The 13,114-nt window shown below is 45.8% G+C and overlaps 2 protein-coding genes and 1 long non-coding RNA gene across 4 annotated transcripts in view; 1 reads left to right on the forward strand and 2 right to left on the reverse strand.

Annotated features, from left to right (window-relative positions):
- LOC141584664 (uncharacterized) overlaps window positions 1-4,541 on the reverse strand; it is a 56,502-nt gene extending 51,961 nt beyond the window's left edge. For both annotated transcript variants that reach the window (XR_012517848.1, XR_012517847.1), the window contains exon 1: window positions 4,323-4,541. This is a non-coding gene — a long non-coding RNA (uncharacterized LOC141584664). The remainder of the gene's footprint in view (window positions 1-4,322) is intronic.
- LOC104649882 (uncharacterized) overlaps window positions 1-13,114 on the forward strand; it is a 139,543-nt gene that overhangs the window by 51,899 nt on the left and 74,530 nt on the right. Inside the window, exons 2-3 of the mRNA XM_074400061.1 lie at window positions 1,688-1,780; window positions 9,269-9,374. The gene's annotated coding sequence lies outside the window, so the exon portion shown is untranslated. The remainder of the gene's footprint in view (window positions 1-1,687; window positions 1,781-9,268; window positions 9,375-13,114) is intronic.
- LOC120368055 (translation machinery-associated protein 7-like) lies at window positions 11,606-11,800 on the reverse strand. The gene has a single exon (XM_039479838.2). It carries the CDS (start codon window positions 11,798-11,800, stop codon window positions 11,606-11,608), a length of 195 nt encoding a protein of 64 aa, XP_039335772.2.

The raw sequence follows: 13,114 nt of genomic DNA on the forward strand, positions 1-13,114 counted from the left end.
CCAGGTTTTAGTGGCACAGGCCCCCACTGCCCTTTCCTGCCTTGTCTCCGGCCCTTCTCCCCCATCTTCCAGCCACAGCAAAAAACAGGCCACGCCCAGCTGCACTCCCACAGATGTGTTTTTGCCGGTTCTCATGCAGTAGCTCACTGCCTGGAATGCCCCTCTCAGCATTTCCCCTAGAAACTCCATTGGCTCTTCTGAATGCCTTATAAGGATCTCTTTTCCAGAAAACATTCCTATTCCTAGCATCCTATCAGTTGGGGTTACCTGGTCATCTCTATACTTAGCAATCAGTGTTCAAATCCTGCTTCTCTATTTACCAGCTCTGTGAGGTTGAATGAGCTGTTCCATCTTTTCTGCCTAGGTTTTCTTTTTTTTTTTTTTTTTTTTTTTTTTTTTTTTGCTTTTTTTTGGAGACAGTCTGGCTATTGTCGTCTAGACTGGAGTGCAATGATGAAATCTCAGCTCACTGCAACCTCTGCCTCCCAGGCTCAAGCGATCCTCCCACCTTCAGAATAGCTGGGACTACAGGCATGCATCACCACGCCCAACTAATTTTTTTGTATTTTTAGTAGAGATGGGGTTTTGCCATGTTGCCCATGCTGGTCTCCACCTCATGAGCTCAAAGCCACCTGCCTGCCTTGGCCTCCCAAAGTGCTGGGATTACAAGCGTGAGCCACGGTGCCCAGCCAGGGCCATTCCCTTTCTGAAGCCTCGAGAGGAGACTCTGTTCCACGCCTTTTTCTTCTGGTGTTGGTGGCAGTCCTTGGAGTTCTTGCTTCACGGGTGATACTTCACTCCCATCTCTGCCTCTGTGGCAGATTCTCATGTGTGTAGTCAAGCCTTCCTCTGTCTCCCTCTTATGAAGATACATGTGATAACACTTACGGCCCACCCTGATCATCCAAAATCATCTCCCCATCTCAAGATCCTTTTTTTTTTTTTTTTTTTTTTTTGAGATGGAGCCTCGATCTGTTTCCCAGATAAAGTGCAGTGGCACAATCACAGCTCATTGCATCCTCTGCGTTCTGGGCCCAAGCGATTCTCCTGCCTCAGCCTCCCAAGCAGCTGAGATCACAGGCATGTGCCACCACATCTGGCTAATTTTTGAATTTTTAGTAAAGACCAGGTTTCACCATGTTGGCCAGGCCAGTCTCGAGCTCCTGACTTCAAGTGATCCACCTGCCTCAACCTCTGCAATCCCAAGTGCTGGGATTATAGGCGCAAGCCACTGTGCCTGGCATCAAGATCCTTAAATTAAGCTCGGTATCGTGAGCTGAGATAGTGTCACTGCACTCCAGCCTGGGCGACAGAGCAAGACTCCATCTCAAAATAAAATAAAATAAATAAAACATAATATGTTTAAAAGTAAGGTCTTTAACTTAACATCACTTGCAAAGCCCTCTTTGATGGGGTATTTTTGTTTTGTTTCGTTTTTGTTTTTTCAGACAGCATCTCACTGGGATTATAAACATGAGCCACCTTGCCTGGCCTGTGTTTTTTGTTTTTGCTAGATAAAGGAACATTCAGGTTCCAGGTATTGGGATGTCATTGGGAGACCATTACTCAGCCACCACACACCCCTTAAATCTATCAGGTTAAATGGGGGTAGGTTTTTAAGCTTCTCAAGTAGCTAGGACCACAGGCATGCATCACTATGCCTGACTGATTTACTTCTATTTTTTAGAGTCGGAGTCTCACTACATTGCCCAAACTGGTCTTGAACTTGTGACTTCAAGCAAACCTCCTGCCTCTGCTTTCCAAAGTGCTGGGATTACAGGTATGAGTCACCACAGGGGGCCAGGGAGAAAGAATTTAACAGAGTCCTTCCTATAATAACTCCATCCATATCTAAAAAACACACTGCCCGCCCCTCCCCACCCCCACAGGTTTCAGAGTTTTTGACTCCTGGAATAGAATGAGCCACAGTCACTTCCCATCAGAAAAGACTATGTCCTTCCCACCTCCTGTTTAGTTCCCATTTGTTTAGGATTCAAGTGTCTTGGGTTAGATAACTCCCGAGCCTGTCCAGTTTCCCTCTTGCTTTCCCTCTACCCCCGGAAATGCTTGTGCAACATTGGACTGACTTAGCCAGGAATAACTCATGACTCTCCCTTGTCTACAAAAAGTTTAAGAGACTCGGGTGTTGAAGTATCTCAGCGAAGGCCACTAAGGGACTCGCATGGTCCACGGATGGTGAAACACCGGACCACCTGGAAGGAGCTGGGTACATTCCCTGGCCTTCTCTGAGAGGGGTTTTTGCTGTGTTGTAACATGCAGTGGTGTGTTGGTAAATATTTAAAAAGGCATACCCAAGGAGAAAAGTCTTACTTTGTAGTGTTTACCTATGACTGTGGTGTAAATGCCTCTGCTGTGGCCAATTTCAAGCTACCAATAGGATGTCACTGAAACCAAAGTTGGATAGAAAAGTGCATCATCATTGTGAGCAGCTGACTCCAGCGTGCCACTGCAGCTCCACTTCCCAAGGCAAACCTGTCAGTCTTTACTCCGTGAGGATGTACAGGCCCAGGAGCTGGACAGTGTAGCTCTTAGATCATGACAGAGTCAGTTTCAAACTCCTGAACTCAAACTATCCTCCAACCTCAGCCTCTCCAAGAACTGGAATTACAGGTTTGAGCCACTGTGTCTAACCTTAGAGTACTTTTCAACCGTTCAGTTTTACCTGGAGCAAGTAATAGATTCATATGGTCCCAAGTCTTAAGTTACTAAATCTTAACAAAAAATTCCCAACTCAGTTACCCTAGCAACCTACCTCCTCCACTCCCTGGAAGTCAAATGATGATAACACCTTGATATCCTTCCAGAAGTATTTTATGCATAAACCGTGCAAGCGAATGGTACATATAACCTTGCACCATTTCACATAAATATTGGCACTCTAAACTCATGCAAAGTTTGAGCTACAGTTTCCTCTTCTATAAAAGAGTGGTCGCTAGAGCGCAGTGGCTTACGTCTGTAATCACAGCACTTTGGGAGGCCTAGGTGGGTGGTTCACGAGGTCAGGAGATCGAGACCATCCTGGCCAAAATGGTGAAACCCCGACTCTACTAAAAATACAAAAACAAGCCGGGCAGGTGCCTGGAGTCCCAGCTACTCGAGAGGCTGAGGCAGAAGAATCGCTTGAACTTGGCAGACAGAGGTTGCAGTGAGCCAAGATCGCGCCACTGCACTCCAGCCTGGGTAACAAGAGCGAAACTCAGTCTCAAAAATAATAATAATAATAATTTAAAAATATTTTTAAAAAAAAATAGTGGAGGGGAGGATTACATCAAAGAATTATGCAAAATGCCCAACCTAGACCCTAGCATGGAATCAGCACTCAATAAAGGCAAGCCTCCCTTTCCTTGCCCTGGGAAGATGTGAGGGAGGGGTCTTCAGTGTGCCTGGGAATCACCTTAGTGCCTAGTCACCACAGCTTGTTGGGCCCCACCCATCGCCGTCCTCAGAGTTTCCCATTCAGAAGGTCTGGGATAAACCCCTCATAGTGGCATTTCCGACGAGCTCCCAGCTGCTGGCTGGAGAGCCATCTGAGAACCTCAACGTCTAGTAGAAACAGATGCTCCCGATTCCAACCAGGCTCTACCGCGTGAGCAAGGGGCTCCCTCTGAGCGCCAGTGTGTATAGAAACAGCCTCTGTGTCAAAGGCTGCTAGGAGGATTACGTAAGACAAACGCACGCCTTGCTCTAGGCAAACGTTCCAGAAACCAACATCGGTTTGCAGGCGAAATGGGAGTGGCAGGAGCAGCTTCGAACGGAGGGGAACGTCCGAAAAGCAAGAGCTAGGTTTTGGCAGAGGCTGCCGACTAGGTCCCCACAGCTGCGCGGCCCCACGCGCCCCCCAGGCCTCACCTCCGGCCGCACCGCGCCCTCCCCGCGCTCGTCTACCCCGATCCCAGCGTCACCCCGCGCTACGGATCCGGGGCCGCTCGGGAAACGCCCTGGCCTGGAATGGCTTGGGGCTCCCGTAAGCAGCCAGGTCTGAAAACCAAGGCTGGGGCCTCATCGGGAAGCACTGAGCACCGCGCTCCGAAACACCCCCAGGCAACCGTGTGGCGGTTTCTCTTTAAATTGGTGGCTCAACGCCTGTAATCCCAGCATCCTGGGAGGCTGAGGCCGGCGGATCCCTTGAGCCTGGCAGTTCGAGGCTGTGGTCGCCCCACTGCACTCCGGCCTGGGGGGCAGAGTGAGACCCTGATTCCAGAATATAAAGCAAAGTAAGGCATTAATTATAATTAAATGTGTGTAAATATGTAGGTGACCCTCTAGCCCTCAGTGACACAGACTAAAAAAAACTCTCCCACCTGACGTGGTGTGCGGAACAGCCCCGCCCTCGGAGCGCGCGGCTGCGCCAACGCTGGCAGCGGGGCGCGGACGTGCGGCGGGCAGGCAATGAAATGGCGGAGGAAGGCGGGGCAGGGTGCGGCCGGAGCCCCGAGGCCAGCCACCAGGGGGCAGCCGCGCGTCTGCGTCCCGCGGGCGTCTGGAACCAGTCCTGCCGGAAGTTGGGGCGGTGCCTTCGCTTCCGCAGCGCCGCGCCACGTGGCCAGCCAGGAGGGACCGGGGAAAACAACAAGATGGCGGCGGCTGGGGGCGGGGTCAGCCGACGCCCTTGAGGCTGCGAGCCCCTTAAAGGGCCGCGTGAGAGACCGGGCGTGCTAAGCTGAGTGGGTTTGTCCAGGCCTGGAGGCTGTTTGACCGCACCTGGGCCTGGGCGGGGGCAACCAACGCCTAGCGGAAGCTCCCTCCGCCTCCTGGGAGTTCATAGACCCGGGTCCTGCGGGGATCCCGCGGCGCAGTCCGGGAAAGCTGCCAGCGTGCTTCCCAGTCGCGGTCCGACTGTTTTGTCCCTGCGTTTGCTGCTCACTGCGAACAAAGAGGGCGGAAGGCTCTTCCTCTGGGCGTTCTCTTTTTGAGCGAGATATTAGGCTGCTGCAAATCCAACGAGGCGAGTCCTCTTGGATCCAGTTAATGCATTGGCTCTTGCCTTCGCAGCAGCTTTGATGACTGTTTCTGCCCGTGTGCAAAGCGTTAGAAAAAACCCTTCTTGCCTTCCTCCGACCCATTCTCAGTGATTTCGGTTTTAAAGTAGTTTCCCCGCCCCATCCAAATGCTGGAATTTTTTATTTTTCTTTTTTTTTTAACCGTAGACAGGAGCTGCCCTAGGACCTTGAATGTGTGGTAAAGGTCTGAAATTCTGTTAATTTATATCAGCCATCTTGGACACCTTTTCAGGAAATAAAAATTTAGACATCGGTCGTCCTGTAATATGGAATGAAAGAAAGCACAGTCGTCAGGTGCTCAGGGCCCACAGCTTCCCCTTCACGTCCGTCACGGAGTCTTTCACTCTCTGCCGGGCAACTGCCCCAGGCTCCATTTTCATTTCAAACCACGGTTTTTCTTTTAACATTAGTTTGAGATGCAAAAGAGCCAGTGTGGATAAAAATAGTTAACCCCAGCTACTCAGAATGTGATGGTATATTTAGAATAAAGGAGACATTTGTCCTTGGTTTTATTTATAAATGTGTCATCTTACATTTAGGATTCGGATTCTCTCATGCCTGCTAAGTAATATGTGAGGCCATTGGCATGCCTCTGAAATGTGACTTTTTCTTCCTTTTCTTAAAATAATACTTTCCTCCCTAAAGGTTTGGGAGGTTTAAGTAATAATAATTTTTAAAAAGCCTGAATGTAATAAGTGTTCCGATGGAGGGCACACGACAGTGACAGCTGGGGAAACGACATTTTCTTTATTAAGAGATCCCTTATGGTTTCTTCAGACTGCTAGGGATTTTTAACACGTGCTGTGATCAAAACTGCATTACTATTAATGGTATAATGCGATAGTGGGCAGGGGAGGGAGTGGTCAAGGGTTCTATTTTAAGGCTTAAGTGTGGATTTTTGCCCCAGGCAGAGGTTTAAGAGAATGTCCCTTTACTCACTCCTTTGTCTATCTATGTCCTCTGAGGTTTCACTTCAGACTCTTCCATCGTTTGTCAAATAAGGGGTGGACAGAGTTTCTAAAGAATCCTTTAACCTAGAAGGGTTAGGAACCCCTCCCTCCCCAGTCTGAGAAAAATGTATCTTTCCTTCATAGCATTTCTCCCAAAGGACCCTACCCGGTTTGTGTCCTTAGATTATGCAGTGATTACCCCCTTTTGGGTCAATTTTGTACATACGGTTCAGATAAAATCTTGGACAACTTTTTCTGCAACCACCACTGGCATGCTGGAGCACAAGCTTTAGAGAGCAGCCTCAGGTCTTGTTACAGACTTTGATTAACACAGGCTTCCTATTAAAAAAGAGAAAATGTGTTTTAAATTTTAAAATACCTTATTGTAGCCGGGCGCGGTGGCTCAAGCCTGTAATCCCAGCACTTTGGGAGGCTGAGGCGGGCGGATCATGAGGTGGAGAGATCGAGACCATCCTGGTCAACATGGTGAAACCCCGTCTCTACTAAAAATACAAAACATTAGCTGGGCATGGTGGTGCGTGCCTGTAATCCCAGCTACTCAGGAGGCTGAGGCAGGAGAATTGCTTGAACCCAGGAGGCGGAGGTTGCGGTGAGCCGAGATCGCGCCATTGCACTCCAGCCTGGGTAACAAGAGCGAAACTCCGTCTCAAAAAATAAATAAATAAATAAAATACCTTATTGTAAGAACTTTAAAAAAAAAGTAGAAAATTTTAAAAACTCATAGTCTAATGCAGTTACTTGTTCTTCTAGGTTAAACTTAAGTTTATTTTGGGGGGATTATGCTGTCTGTACAATTTGTTACCTTTACTTAACATTTAGAAATTGTTTTATTTCATATTACTGAAGCAAATTATGCTCAACAGAAAGCGTGAAAAATTCCAACAAAATCACCCAAAATGTGAATACTAATAACCGCTATTAAGCTAATCATCTGCACATCTGTATTTGTCTTAAAATAGTACTAGACATCGTTTTTTAACCTACATTTTGCATTTATCTACGTATAATGTACTTTTTTATGTCAATAAGAATCTTCAAGACTTTTAGAGTCTGCACAGTATTCCATCCGGCAGATGAATATGCCGAAATTAACCTTTATCAATTCTCTTAAACTGGGCGTGGTGGCAGGCGCCTGTAATCCCAACTACTCAGGAGGCTGAGGCAGGAAAACTGCTTGAACCCAGGGGGCAGAGGTTGTAATGAGCCAAGATCGTGCTACTGCACTCCAGCCTGGGTGATAGAGTGAGACTCCCTCTCAAAAAAAAATTAAAATTATCTTATTGGACACCAGATTTGTTAAATAGGTTTTGCGTTTGTTTTATTTTGTTTTGTGTTGTCTGAGACGGGTGTTGCCCAGGTGAGATCATAGTGCACTGCAGCTTGGAACTCCTGGGCTGAAGCAGTCTGCCAGTCTCCGCTTCCCAAACAGCTGGGACTGCAGGCCCAAGATGCTGTATGCAGCTCCTTTTATACTCCTGTAAATAATGCTGGCATGAAAATTTTAATACAAAAAGTCTGTACATGTTTCTGTAAAACAAGATTTACTATGCGTCGTTTATGGTTCTCTGATACATGTTTTGACTCTCCAAATTGTTAATTGTATTACGTACCCAACCTAGCTCAAATCCTATATCAACTTTAATTGCCCTCACTCTTCAAAATTGATATTATTTGGGGTTTTTTTGACAATTGTAAATTGTATATTCTTGATGCATTTTTTTATATGGATATGTGTCCAAAAAGTACCAGACGTGGACATTAACTTCAGGTTAAATATTTGAAAGACTCCTAGGCCAGGCATGGTGGGTCACGCCTGTAATCCAAGCACTTTGGAGGCCAAGGCGGGCAGATCACCTGAGGTTGGGAGTTCCGGACCAGCCTGACCAACACAGTGAAACCCCGTATTAAAAAAAAAAAAAAAAAGAAAGAAAAGAAAGACTCCTTTTACTCCCCTCACTGTCAACCTGCTGATACTAGGGAAACCTGTTTTCCTTTTTGATGAGGTCATTTTTGTGTACAGATGTGATGCAAAAGAAACTAGTTGCTGAAATTTTCTGTCTGATGTGCAGCAAGTATATAAACTTTGCTCTAAAATTATTTAAATGTAAATGAACATTTGGCTTTGTTGTTTTTATTTTGTTTGTGATGAAGTTTCGGTCTTTTTGCCCAGGCTGGAGTACAGTGGTGCAATCTCGGCTCACTGCCACCACCTCCACCCCCTTGGATCAAGCAATTCTCCTACCTTGGCCTCCGGAGTAGCTGGGATTACAGACAGGCACATGCCACCATGCCAGGCTAATTTTTTTTTCTTTTTTTCTTTTTTTCTTTTTTTTTTTTTGTAGTTTCAGTAGAGACAAGGTTTCCCTGTGTTGGCCAGGCTAGTCTCAAACTCCTGACCTCAGGTGATCCACCCACCTAGGCCTCCCAAAGTGCTGGTATTACAGGCATGAGCCACCACACCCAGTCTGTTTGGGTTTTGTTTTTTTTTAACTGAAGATGTTTAAACATCTCATATTAATAGCATCATTTTATTAGCTATTTTCAGTTGTTTTATTGTGAATCTGCTTGTAGACCTTTATCCACAGGAGGAGGAAAGGTAGCTCTTTTCAAAGAAAGGTGACCTAGTAGTTCTGAAGTTTCTCCTCTAGATGAGTGTTCTGGATCCTTGGGTATTTTCTGCGAGGAAACTGTTCAATAGTCTGTGATTCCAGAATTATACTGTGCTTGCCACAATCATTCCTTTGCTCTCTAAAAATGATTTAGAGAATACAGGACAGTAAAGAAGAATAAAACAAAGGCATGGGCCGGGCGCCGTGGCTCACACCTGTATTCCCAGCACTTTGGGAGGCCAAGGTGGGCAGATCACCTGAGGTTGTGAGTTCAAGACCAGCCTGACCAACATGGAGACACCCTGTCTCTACTAAAAATATAAAAATTAGCCAGGTGTGGTGGCACATGCCTGTAATCCCACCTACTCTGGAGGCTGAAGCAGGAGAATCACTTGAATCTGGGAAGCGTAGGTTGTGGTGAGCAGAGATCTTGCCATTACACTCCAGCCTGGGCAACAAGAGCAAAACTCCATCTCCAAAAAAAAAAAAAAAAAAAAAGGCATGCATAATGGGAAAATATCAATTAACAACCAGTACATGATCATCTTAAAACCACAGAAAATGCAACACCCTTTCCTTGGGGAATCAGTTCTTGTCACTTCATATATATATAAATATATATAATATATAAAATATATATATAACATGTAATTTTTTTTTGAGACAGTCTCTCACGCTGTTCTACCACGATCTCAGCTTACTGTAGCCTCTACCTCCTGGATTCAAGTGATTCTCCTTCCTCAGCCTCTCGAGTAACTGGGATTGGACTACAGGTGAGTGCCACTATGCCAGGCTAATTTTTGTGTTTTTTGATAACGATGGGGTTTTGTCATGTTGGCCAGGCTAGTCTTGAACTCCTGACCTCAGGTGATCTATCAGCCTCAGCCTCACAAAGTGTTGGGATTACAAACATGAGCCACCTCGCCTGGTCACCTCCCTAGTTTCTCTTTAAATGAAGTCCTTTTGCTTACTTTTCTTGTAATAAAATTAATTCCAGTAGAATGAACACTTTTTTTTTTTTTGAGACAGGGTCTCACCCTGTTGCCAGGCTGGAGTGCAGTGGCTCAATCTCAGCTCACTGCAATCTCCGCCCCTTGGGTTAAAGAGATTCTCCTGCCTCAACCTGCAGAGTAACTGGGATTACAGGTGCACACCACCACACCCAGCTAATTTTTGTATTTTTTTAATAGAGAGGGTTTCACCATGTTGGCCAGGATGGTCTTGATCTCCTGACCTCATCATCTGCCTGTCTTAGCCTCCCAAAGTGCTGGGATTACAGGCATGAGCCACCATGCCTGGTCAACACTTTCTTAAGAATAGTAAAAGGCTATGGGTCTTTAAGGACCACCATAGGTCAGGTATGGTGGCTCACGCCTGTAATCCTAGCACTTTAGGAGACCTCAGGTGATCTACTTGAGGTCAGGAGTTGGAGACCAGCCTGGTCAATGTGATGAAACTCGTCTATACTTAAAATACAAAATTTGGGCATAGCGGTCGGCGCCTGTAATCCCAGCTACTCAGGAGGCTGAGGCAGGAGACGCGCTTGAACCCAGGAGTCAGAGGTTGCAGTGAGCCCAGATTGTGCCATTGCACTCCAGGCTGGGCAACAAGAGTGAAACTCCATCTCAAAAAGAATCAAAAGAACTGCCGTAGATGGCAGTCATTAGTCTATAGCAGTCTTCCTTTTAGTCACAGTAGCCTAGTGCAGAGGTTGATCTCTTGAATTACAGTACTTCAAGTGAACTCAAAGTCTCCAAGTAAACCTTTGCAAAATCACTAAGTAGTCTGATTCTATAGAACCACAACAGTAAGCATGAGAAGTTTTATTTTCTTTTTTTTAGGTAAACCAGCATTGTGCATCTGGGATTTATATCTGTTACCAGAGATTCACGGTGATCCTTTCAAAACAGCTGTAGATATTTTTGTTTTATCATTCATATTTCATAGCTGATACCCAAAGCAGATGATGATGAATATTTTACATTTCAGTTGTTTTAGGAAACACTTGACTTTGAACAGCCTGTGGAAGCCATAGCTCTTAGGAGCCTATCTCCTTAAAGCTTTAATTTAATATCTGCTACTGATATGACTGAGGAAAAAGAGACAGGAAAAGAAGAAAAAAAAATGTTTTAATCTCAAGGGCCTTAGAAAATACCATGCTACTCAGGTACAGTTACTGCCTAGCAATGAAAGGAAAATGTCTTGTAAATTTGCCTCTTTACTCAGCCCTGCCAGAAATGAAAGAGGCAATCTATACATGGGTTGTCTCATGTCCTAGACTGTAGACCGAAGAGTCTTGGCTGCTAAGTTGTCGAGTTCAGTAGTCTATGATTTCTAAATTATGCTGTGCTTGCCATAATCATTCCTTTGCTCTCTCAAAATGATCTTAAAGAACACAGAACAGTAAAGAGGAATAAAACAAAGGCATGAATAATGGGAAGATAGCAATTAGCAGCCAGTACATGATCACATGGTCTATCTTTCATCTTAAAAACAATCCCAGAGAATGCAACGCTCTTTCCTTGGGCTATCAATTCTGATCACTGCCCTTTTTTTTTTTTTTTGACAGGGACTCCCTCTGTTGCCTAGGCTCACTGCAGCCTCCACCTCCAGGGGTTCGAGCAGTTCTCCTGCCTCAGCCTCCCTAGTAGCTGGGACTACAGTGCACGCCACTATGTCTGGCTATTTTTTTTTGAATATAAAAGCTTATTCTTTTTTTTGTTTTGTTTTCTTTTTTTTAATAGAGATGGGGTTTCTCCTTGTTGGCCAGGCTGGTCTCGAACTCCTGACTTCAGGTGATCCGCCCACCTTGGCCTCCCAAAGTGCTGGAATTACAGGCATGAGCCACAGCGCCCAGCCCAAAAGTTTATTCTTAAATGTACAACAGCTTTAAGACAACACTTAATTCCAGTTATAGGTGGCAAAAGATGTTATGGCAGGGAATACAGATGTTTAAATATGGATGAAATAAAGGGTCACCATCTCCTCAGGGACAAGGAATTGCTTACTTTTTGCCAAATTTCTTAGTTCCACCTGTGGCCAGGGGCCCCTTCCCTGAGGCCTTTGCTTTTAGCTCTTTGAGCTTCTTCCGCTTTTCTTTTTGTTTCTGCTTGAAAGCCTTATCTTCCTCATCCATCTCCTTGGCCTGTTTCTTGGGCTGTTTCAGGGGCTGCTTCTTGCTACCTTCCCGGCCAGACATGGCGCCTGCCGCCCCTTTTCCAGACCCTCGTCTGGCTAATTTTTGTAGTTTTTGGTACAGACAGAGTTTCACCATGTTCGTCAGGCTGGTCTCAAACTCCTGACCTCAAGTGATCCACCTGCGTCGACCTCCCAGAGTGCTAGGATTACAGGTGTCAGCCATCAACTCTGCCCCCACTATATTTTTAACCCTGTTCTCTCATGGGCACATTCCAGCAGGGTCAGGGCTCTAAGCCTGTGCATCACTGCTAGTCTCCCCCAAATTTCTCCTCCTCCTCCGTATCAAATAGCCCTAAAGCCTTGCTCCAGGTTCTTTCAAGGCCCTGTGGAACTGTGGTTAAGAACTGGGACTTGTGAGTCAGAGGAAGCTAGAGTTGGAGTCCAGTTCTGTCCTTTCCAAACTGTGTAACGTTGAGCAGGTTATTTCTGAGCTTCGGTTTCCTACCGTATAAACTGCAAATATTTCTTTATTTGTTGCAAGGACTGGATGAATGCTGGACGGTATGTACTGCTTAGCAAAATGCCTGGCACGAATAATAAATTCTCAGTAGATGGTGGTAATGATGAATCCTTCTTCCTTAACCCACCTTCGGCCTGCCTTCAGCACCTCCTTTGGCCGGTTGCCTTCCGGTTGGTCTCCAGCCCTCAGCCTATTGAGCTGCTTGCTGTTCCTTGAATCAGTCTTCCCTTTAAAGGTGCTTTTTGTTCTTTTATCTGCTTAGTAAAGTCTACTCATTCATCAGAACTCCACTCAAGCCTTATTATCCTGATGATGAAAGTGTAAACTGACATTAACTTCTTTGAAGAAGATTTTTTTTTTTTTTTTTTTTTTTTTTTTTTTTTTTTTGAGTCGGAGTCTTGCTCTGTAGCCAGGCTGGAGTGCAGGGAGAGGCAAGATCTTGGCTCACCGCAACCTCCACCTCTCAGGTTCAAGCGATTCTCCTACCTCAGCCTCCCGAGTAGCTGGGATTACAGGCATACGCCACCACACCCAGCTAATTTTTGTATATTTAGTAGAGATGGGTTTTCACTGTGTTGGCCAGGATGGTCTCAATCTCCTTACCTCGTGATCCACCCACCTCAGCCTCCCAAAGTACTGGGATTACAGGTGTGAGCCACTGCGCCTGGACTGAGGATTTTTTTTTTTTTTTTAGCAGATGAGATCTCACTCTGTCACCCAAGCTGGAGTGCAGTGGATGATCATAGCTGACTGCAACCTCGACCTCCTGGGCTCAAGCAATCCTCCTGCCTCAGCCTCTTGAGTAGCTGGGATTATAGGCATGCACCAAGCCCAGCTAATTAAAAGAAAAAATTT

This window comes from Saimiri boliviensis, chromosome 5 (genome assembly GCF_048565385.1).
Source record: "Saimiri boliviensis isolate mSaiBol1 chromosome 5, mSaiBol1.pri, whole genome shotgun sequence".
Lineage (NCBI taxonomy): Eukaryota > Metazoa > Chordata > Mammalia > Primates > Cebidae > Saimiri > Saimiri boliviensis.